Source organism: Scylla paramamosain, chromosome 33, assembly GCF_035594125.1.
Source record: "Scylla paramamosain isolate STU-SP2022 chromosome 33, ASM3559412v1, whole genome shotgun sequence".
In the NCBI taxonomy this organism is placed as follows: Eukaryota; Metazoa; Arthropoda; class Malacostraca; order Decapoda; family Portunidae; genus Scylla; species Scylla paramamosain.
Window position 1 is genome coordinate 9947368 of NC_087183.1, and position 10000 is coordinate 9957367.

A 10000-nucleotide genomic window follows, 5' to 3' on the forward strand; every position below is an offset into this window, starting at 1 on the left:
GTCTTCCTTCATTTGTTCATTCATATTCTTCCTTCTTAGCTACCTGTTTTCATCTTCCTTTATTCTTTTAATCCGTTTCTTCTTCCACCCACCCGTCTACTCTTCTTTCTTTCTTTCCTACCTAAATCTCCATCACCCATTCTTTCCTCCCTCCCTCCCTCCGCCCCTCTTTCGGTGTGTGTGTGAGCCGCGGTGGAAGTCAAGGTGAAGGAAGGTGAAAGAGAGTCAAGGAAGGTGAGATAACTTGGGAAGAAGGAAGGAAGGAAGGAAGGAAGGAGGGAGGAAAGGAGAGATGTTACTGTGTCTAGAAGGGGGAAGCAGATTAGCAGAGTTAGGAACGTCAAGAATTAAAGACGGAATGGATGGGGAGGCAGTGGCGGCGGCGGCAGTGGTGGTGGTAGTAGTAGCGGCGGCGGCGGCGGCGGCGGCGGCGGTGGTGGGGGCGTCAGTGTTGTGGTGGTGGTGGTGGGGTCGTTGCACTCGGCTCCTATCGACATGTCGCTCCACTCCCCCCACACACCCTCCCCTTGGCTCTTCCTCACATTCCCCCTCCCCTGTCCTCCCTCCCCTGCCTCTCACTCCATGACGTCAGCCGCACCACGCATGCTGACAGTGCCGGAGTGGTGGGGAGGAGTACGAAAATTGTAGGGAAGGTTTACCTATGTTCCGAGACTACTGTATGGGGTTTAAGAAAGAGAATAACACTTTAAGACCCTAACTAAAGTAATTCCTTAGTAAATTCCCCTGAGAAACCCCGGGGAGACTAGGTTCCCAGTTACCTCCCCGGTGGAGTGAACGCCCTCTGAGAGTTCAATGGCCCCGCTGCTTGCATGAGACGCCCCGTGATTGGTTGCCGCGGCGGTGACGTAGCGGCGGCGGGGCTGTGACGTGTTGATATCCTCGTCTCCCATTCGTCGCTGAGGTTGTGATGTCATTTCGAGTGTTGTCATTGGCTGGGGGGACTGTGTGAGGTCACCCCGGCCTGTCCTGGGTGACTCACGCAGCTGACTTCCTTATCCTTAGCCAAAATAGACGCTCCCCCGTTCCACCGCCCCCGCCTCCCGTTCCCTGCCGCCCCCCGCCCGTCCTGTCTCGATTTAGCGTGGGAGGTGCGGTTTTGGGAAGGGAAGGATGGACGGACTGGGAGAGAGGGAGAGGGAATGAATTAAGGGATTGTGAGGTGCGGTGTGGGCGTGTTTTGTTATGTCACGATGCGCCACGTGATGAAACACACACACACACACACACACACACACACACACACACACACACACACACACACACACACACACACACACACGCACGAGGTAACGTTCAGGTATGTATGCTTTGTGTGTGTGTGTGTGTGTGTGTGTGTGTGTGTGTGTGTGTGTGTGTGTGTGTGTGTGTGTGTGTGTGAGCACCAGGATAACAAAATGCCACTGGCCCATAACTAGGTTATCTATTGATATAAAAAGATTATGAAATTGTGAGTAAATAAGAGGTTGTATTTTTTTCCCTTCTTTTTTACCTGTGTCCAATATACGCATGTCAGGCATGTTGCAATATTTATCTAATCGATCTATAAAAAAAAAAAATATTCAGAGAGAGAGAGAGAGAGAGAGAGAGAGAGAGAGAGAGAGAGAGAGAGAAAGTCAGTCAGTCAGTCAATAGTCAGTCAATAGTCAGTCAGTCAGTCAATAGTCAGTCAGCCAGTCAGTCAGTCAGTCAGTCAGCCAGTCAATAGTCAGTCAGTCAGTCAGTCAGCCAGGCCACATCACGTCACTCATTTCTTTACCACTTCCTGAGGTCTGTCAGGAGCACCTCTACCTCACACTGTCTTTGTAGTGGTGACAGTTATTACCGCGTGTGTCCCTTCCTGTCACTACACCGCCTTTAAAACACATAAAAAAAAAACACATTAAAACACCTACATATATTTCCTCTCCATTTTTCTTAATTAAATCGGAATTCCTTGACTTCATATCCTTTTAAAACCCTCCTTAAACGCATTTGAGGGAATTAAACACAAGAAAAAAAAATCTACATACATAATTTTTCAGGTAGCTGTGAAATTATAAGCCTTGGATCGCTAATTTTTAAAAGGTGTAGATGGATCTGCGCATTTGAGGAATGGTGTTCGATCGTAAGAGTGGTGCTGCGCCAGACAAAGAACATGCAAGAGTGGCAGTAGCGTGAAAGTGTGCAATATGAGGGGATACTTCTTATTGATTTGTATTGTGAGTGTGTGTGTTTGTGTGTGTGTGTGTGTGTGTGTGTGTGTGTGTGTGTGTGTGTGTGTGTGTGTGTGTGTGTGAGAGAAAGAGAGAGAGCAGTGTTTTGTTTCGTATGGGCATTCACCCCTTTTATCTTTATCCCCACGCCCGCCAGCCTTCATATGGACTGTAAAGAGAAAGAAAACAAAACAAAAAAGGAAAAAGACAATAAACAAACCAAAAGATAAACAAAGAAAACTACGCATCTACCTTACTCACAAAAGAAATAATAGTGAAATAAAAAAAAATAAAAAAAAACACTTATCTTGACAAATACATTCGAAACTACACAAGAATAAAGAGTAAATGAAGCGTCTCACACAAAAAAAACAAAAAAAAACAAATAAGACTCACACTTCACCACATAAACAGTTGCGGAAATAGGATAAGTAAAATAATTATCAAAAAATACAGGAAAAGAACTGATAGTAAGAAATAAAAAAAGATGGAATAGAAATTTTCATACTCCTTCTATCTCTATAAGTAACGCCTTTCTCATCTTCATTTAATTACCTTTCCTTATACATGTTCTTTTTTTTTTATTATATTATATAGTTTTAGTTATATACAAGTGTGTGCAATGAGGATATACCAGTAGCCCACGCCCCTTCTCCGCCTGCATTACACCTGACAGAGTTAATCATAATAGTTGGAAACACTGTTTACAGATTTTCTCTCTTCTTAACATGTTTACAATTTCCATCGACTCGTATTTTAGTTTCTCATTTTTCACTGATTCCACTGATAACTTCATTCGTGACCGGAAATTTACATTGTAGTAGTGCTGTCTTTTGTTCATTGTCAAGACGGCACCCACCACGCGTCGCCAGTGGCTCCTCGACTGTGAGAGGAGGAGGTCATGGCGTGCCCCTGGCATACCCCTGCCCACGGTACACCATCATTTCCTCTTACACTACTCTTAGAGACTCAAAGTTCGTCTTGTCGTGAAGAGGAAGCATCCATGTGTATATTCAGGGAAGCTCGACCCAAAATAATGTCATGGTATGGTGCAATGAATAATTAAGAGATGTTATCATTGTCTTGGTTTGACGTCAAGTGATAACATCCGAGAATAGGTCACTGTCGGCGGTGCTGATGGGAATGGGACGTGGCCTATGGGGACATCCTCATCACACCCACTGTACCTTTCCTGCCGCTGTCTACCTTCCCCTACCATTAATTACCTTTCTTTACCTCCTCTACCTTTCCTTACCTTTCAATTAGCCATCCCTTCATACCTTTCCAACATTTACCTCATCACATTTAACTACCTTTAATTAATGTGCACTTTTCCCATCTTTCCCCCGCAGCCCAAATTGAGATCATCCCGTGCAAGGTGTGTGGCGACAAGTCCTCAGGTGTGCATTATGGCGTCATTACCTGCGAGGGATGCAAGGGCTTCTTCCGGCGCTCACAGTCGTCTGTGGTAAACTACCAGTGCCCGCGCCAGAAGAACTGTGTCGTGGATAGAGTGAATCGTAACCGCTGCCAGTACTGTCGTCTTCAGAAGTGCCTCGCTCTCGGGATGTCCAGAGATGGTGAGTGTTACCTGTGCCACCTGTCCATCACCTGACCAGTGTCCTATCTGTCAACTCCTTCAGGAACGTGATATCAATTTAACTAGATTCCGAAAACCACTAAAGGATGTTCTTGTTTATCTGTTTACTTTCTTTTTCTAGAGGGACATCTGAACTAGGAAAAAAATGGCCTGCTGAGGTTGCTAGTGCCTTTAGAGAGCAATCCAAAAGTTATGCTGGGAAGTGTCTTAAAAGATACCTCCTGGAAGAGCTAAAGTCACAGGCAGGAGGAAATGCAGTGATGTTACTTGTACTGAAGGAGTTGGTAGTTAAAGTCACCTCTAGTTATGCATTCACTACAAATTCATCACCTCTAGTTGTTAATTTCACTAGTTCCATCCCCTCTAGTCATTTATCCACTACAGTTTCATCTTTATTTACTCTTTTCTGACTAATTGGTGGTTGTATGGAGCTCTACAATCACCAGTGAATGGATTAATTACTTACTTATCCTAACCTGTTCATCACCTGCGTCTTTTCACCCTTTTGATGTTACCTGTATGCATTTGATAATCTGGTAGTTTTCTTAATTTTTGTGTTATTTTTATACCTACCTTTTTTTATTGCTGTGCTGTTTCCTGGTACCTTCTTTGTGTGTGTGTGTGTGTGTGTGTGTGTGTGTGTGTGTGTGTGTGTGTGTGTGTGTGTGTGTGTGTGTGTGTGTGTGTGTGTGTGTGTGTGTGTATATAAGTGTATGCCTTCCCTTAGTTTCTTAATTCCCCTTTTCTTCCTTATTTTTATAGCGCGTGTGTGTGCATGTGTATATACTCCTCCTCCTCCTCCTCCTCCTCCTCCTTCTTTATAATGAGTTCTGAGAAAGGACGTAAAGGGGTCATAAAACAAGGAGAAAGGGGAGACACAAACAGAAAGGCAGCCACGAGACTCGGAGCAAAGAATCGGGTGTTAAACAGAGGTGAGGAAAGGTCGGGAGGGAAAAACGACCTTGAGAGAGAGATACCGGGGAGGAATAAACGGGGAAATAAAGGTCAGAAGAGGACATGGAGGAGAAGGAGGAGGAAGGAGGAAGGAGGCAGAGGGAGGAATGACCAGCAATTCTTCGTAATCTAGAGAAGGAAAGCGAAGGAAGCTCCCACTGGTTTCCTCGTACTGAAGGAAAGAAGGAGGAAAAGAATTGAATGAAAGAGGGGAGAATGAAGGAAGGAAACAATTGGAGACATTGCAGAAGGAAAGGAAAGAAAGAAGGGAGGAAAGAAGAAACAGTGGGTGATGTGAGGACGGAGGAAAGGAAAGAGAGGAAAGGAGGAAGAGAAATATACGAGTTGATTTGGTGGGAGGAAAGAAAGAGAAGAAAGGAGAGGGAAAAATAAAGGATGGACTGAGTTGTGGGAGGAAGAGGAGAAAAATGAGAAAACACAGGGATTATTAGGAAAGGGAGGAAGAAAGGAAGAGGAAAGAGGATGGAGGAAAGATCTAAAAATAACGTAGAAATTAATTACCATGAAGAAATTTTCCTCCCACTTTTATTAAGAGTATTTTCTGTTTCCCATCTTTGTTCTATTATTAATGTTGTCTTTTTTTCCCCCACTCCTTCATCTCTTATATAACTTTCATTCAAATTTATTCTCGTCTCATAGTTTTCTTTTTTTTTCATCTTCTTTTTGCTTTTCTTTTATTTTCGTATGAGATTCGCGCATCGTTATTCACTCCCTTCCTATCTTCATCTTTCTTCTTTCTCCCGTATCATTCATCCTACTCTTTCTCTGTCTTTTCGCATTCCTTCCTCCCTCATCCTGTCCATCCTTCCCTCTCTCCCCTCTCGTAGATCCCTGGTATCCTCATCTAGTCTCTCTCTCTCTCTCTCTCTCTCTCTCTCTCTCTCTCTCTCTCTCTCTCTCTCTCTCTCTCTCTCTCTCTCTCTCTCTCTCTCTGAGTGAATGGTGTTTTTAACTCAAATTTTACGATTTTTCCGAGTGAGCGATCGAAAAATAGAGAAAAAAGAGAGAGAATAAATGGGGTAATGAAAGTGGGAGGTGAGATACGATTAGTCTGTGAAGGAGGGAAGGAGAGAGGAAAGGAAAGGAAGGTGAAAAATGACTGATGTGTGGGTGAGAAGGATGGGAGGGAGGGATGGGGGGAAGGAGAGGCTGACTAGTGGTGAGAGAGAGAGAGAGAGAGAGAGAGAGAGAGAGAGAGAGAGAGAGAGAGAGAGAGAGAGAGAGAGAGAGAGAGAGAGAGGGAGGACGGGAATGAATGGGTATGGGGGTAAATTAGAGAGGAGGGGGAGGGGGAGGGGAGGCCAGACAACAATCCAGACAGACTACGGGCTTTGTCACTAAAAGAGTTAGGTGTCAATAAAATAAAGCTGTGTGTATGTATGTGTGTGTGTGTGTGTGTGTGTGTGTGTGTGTTGTAATTAAATTGTAAGATGTAGTGAATTACTGTCTTGTCTGTTATAAGCGTGGGAGAGGTGAAGAGGTTGAGGCAAACACGTGCACAGGAGAGAGAGAGAGAGAGAGAGAGAGAGAGAGAGAGAGAGAGAGAGAGAGAGAGAGAGAGAGAGAGAGAGCAATTAATATATACATTGTTATTTTTTTTCCTTTTACAGTTAATTAAACAGTTTATTGTGTTATGATGAAACAAGTTATGACAAACAGACAGACAGATAAACACACACACACACACACACACACACACACAAAGGCATACAGACATGTACATGCGTACTTACTGACAGAGAGACAGAAAGGCAGAGATAGTGTGAAGAAATATGAGAAGAGAGAAACAGTGAAGAAACGAGGGAGAAAGAAGGAAACAGGGAGGAGGAGGAGGAGGAGGAGGAGGAGGAGGGCATGGGAGAGGTTACCAATGTCTAAAAAAAAAATTATGAATCAATAAGATCACTCACCTTTGACACTCTCTCTCTCTCTCTCTCTCTCTCTCTCTCTCTCTCTCTCTCTCTCTCTCTCTCTCTCTCTCTCTCTCTCTCTCTCTCTCTCTCTCTCTCATCTTTGTTCATTTCATTAATATATGCTTGGTTCACTGCATGTCCCCCGTCAGCCTCACCACACATACACGTTCACCACGCGTTCACTCTGCATGTCTATTACTTTCACTGCCCTCCGCTTGCTTCTTTCCGCGTTCCTCTCTCGTTCTCTTTATCTTCATTTATCGAGGTTCATTTACTTAGCACCTCCCTCGCAACTTACGGAATATTTATTTGTTACCTTAATAATATTTTGTTGAGTGAAATTTTATCAACTTGTGTATTTTATTTATTTTTTTCTTTTCTCTATCCTTTTTTTTTTTTTTTTTTTTTGTGTGTGTGTGTATTTCAGTTTCAGCTCATTACCGTCCAGCTCTCCACTTTCCTTACTCAATTATGTTCAAACTTTCGTACACTGATATCGTTCAATTTATCTATTTCACTTAGATGAATGTGGCTCAGTTTATCCTATCCTAATTTTTCCTATTTCTCTATGTCCCCTATTCTAATTCTGCCTAATTTTCTCTCTTATTTAATCTAATCCCAACCAATATACCTTTCTCGTAGCCCAACCCGTCCTGTTTAACCACCACCACCACCACCACCATCACCACCACCACCACCATCACTGTTACTTAAACAATAAGATAGACATTTTAAAAAAGTGATTTGATGCGTTTAAATTTTGGCTTAAGAGGTCATGTAAGTGTTTAGTAGTGCTTTTAAGTGCTGCAGGAGCCATGAAAAGTGCCTGAGGGTGCTTACAAGTGAAGTGTCCTCAGCAGCAGTGTGCATAAGTGCTGTAAAGTGCTGTAAAGTGTTTTAAAGTGGCGGGAGGCTAGGCTTACTGTTGTTAATGTAAACCTCAGCCACTTTTATCTTCTAGTATCCTCCCTTATTATCTCATCTTATTCTCATCCTATTCTCATCCTTCTCTTATCCTCCTTGCATCCTGTTCTCCTAGCATCTTACCCACTCCAACAAACACACACACACACACACACACACACACACACACACACACACACACACACACACATATATACTCCCTTTTTCTCTCTCGTTTGAGTTTCTACTAGTAAACGATCGAATAGGGCTGTTTGCTTGACTCCTTTTCATTCTCTTAATTGATGACGTAATGTCGCTATTCCTTTATACTGATGATGATGATGATGATTAGATTAGTAGTGAATATTATTTGTTATACGAGTGTGTGTGTGTGTGTGTGTGTGTGTGTGTGTGTGTGTGTGTGTGTGTGTGTGTGTGTGTGTGTGTGTGTGTGTGTGTGTAAAGGAATCTCTCTCTCTCTCTCTCTCTCTCTCTCTCTCTCTCTCTCTCTCTCTCTCTCTCTCTCTCTCTCTCTCTCTCTCTCTCTCTCTCTCTCTCTCTCTCTCTCTCTCTCTCTCTCTCTCTCTAAGGTGGTCAGTTGTGAGTGACACTTTCGCAGCCACTGATTGAGGGAGGGAGAAGGGAGGGGATGTGGATGGAGAGGGGGAGAGTGGAAGGTAGGGGGTGTCTCCACTATTTTGGCACCCGGAAGAGCTTCAAGAAGGGGGCTGGCGGGGAGGGGAAGGAGGGAAAGGAGAGGAGCAGCGAGAGGAGTGGAAATGATGTTTGTGGGAGATAGCATGGTGAAGAAAGGAAGGAGAACAAGGGAGAGAAGAAAGGAAGAGGGAAGAAGGGAGGATTGCTAACAGGGGATGAAGATAGGAAATGGTAGCGAAAGCGTAGAGATGAATAAACAAGGGAAAGAATAAAAGAAGAGGGGAGAAGAGGAGAGGATCGCTAACAGGGGGATAGATAAAGATAGATAATCGTAGTTGAAAGAGCGTAAAGATGAATAAAGGTGGGGAAGTGGGAATAAGTAAGAAAGAAAAGACAGGGAGAAGAAAAAAAGTGGCTTAGATTAAACAGTGTCTAATAGAAAATAAAAATTAAAGAAGATAAACAGTGTGAACGACTAGAGAGAGAGAGAGAGAGAGAGAGAGAGAGAGAGAGAGAGAGAGAGAGAGAGAGAGAGAGAGACAAAGTACTTGATTATCTCCCAAAACGAACATATCAGCGGATGTGTATGTGTGTGTGTGTGTGTGTGTGTGTGTGTGTGTGTGTGTGTGTGTGTGTGTGTGTGTGTGTGTGTGTGTGTGTGTGTGTGTGTGTGTGTGTGTAACTATGTGTGTCCCTACTTCTAATGTTAACGGATGTGTGTGTGTGTGTGTGTGTGTGTGTGTGTGTGTGTGTGTGTGTGTGTGTGTGTGTGTGTGTGTGTGTGTGTGTGTGTGTGTGTGTGTGTCCCTCTGTTTACATCCGCTAGTGGTAGGTGGAGGGAGGAGGGGGAAGATGGGGGAGAAAGTGAAAGTGAAGTTATGCTGGTAGGGGAGGAGGTGGAGGAGGAGGAGGAGGGGGGAACAGGTGCAGAAGGGAACACAGGTGTGACGCTAAGCAGGTGTGAGACAGGTGATGCTGGGGTTATGAGAGACAGGGGGAGGAGAAAGGGGAGATAAGGGGGAAGCGATGACGCACACTTCCCCTTACCTCCCCTAAAAACCCCATAACCCTTTATTTTCCACCCCTTTACTCCCCATCAATCCCCCCTCCCCCGCCCATCATCACCCCCTCCCTTTCCTGCCCCCTTACGTTCAGCACCTGAAGTTTATTTTTCAATTCAACTCCGGATGTAGATTAATGAAAGTCTTGTTTGTTTTATTTCCACCTTCTGTTTCATTGTCTCTTTTCTTCTCTTGTTTTTTTTTTTGTTTTTTTCTCTCATTTGCGTTCTACTTTTGACTTGTCGGGATTAGTTTAGTTGTTTTCGTTTATTTTTATTTATTTTTTTTTAGTTTTTATTATTGTTATTTTATTATTTTTCTTATTGTTCGTTTAGTTATTCAGATACTGAGAATTCTTCCTTTGATATCTGTTTAATACTCTCTCTCTCTCTCTCTCTCTCTCTCTCTCTCTCTCTCTCTCTCTCTCTCTCTCTCTCTCTCTCTCTCTCTCTCTCTCTCTCTCTCTCTCTCTCTCTCTCTCTCTCTCTCTCTCTGTTTGTGATGATGAAGTGAGAGTGTCCTTGGCATGTGTGTGTGTGTGTGTGTGTGTGTGTGTGTGTGTGTGTGTGTGTGTGTGTGTGTGTGTGTGTGTGTGTGTGTGTGTGTGTGTGTGTGTGTGTGTGTGTGTGTGTGTGTGTGTGTGTGTGTGTATCTACTTAATTTCGTTTCTGCCTCAGC

General features: G+C 43.8%; 1 protein-coding gene across 1 annotated transcript in view; it reads left to right on the forward strand.

The window, feature by feature from the left end:
* Nucleotides 1-10000, forward strand: part of LOC135089453 (probable nuclear hormone receptor HR3) — a 90290-nt gene that overhangs the window by 41901 nt on the left and 38389 nt on the right. The window contains 1 exon segment of the mRNA XM_063985031.1: nt 3566-3793. Coding sequence (XP_063841101.1) covers nt 3566-3793 — 228 coding nt within the window.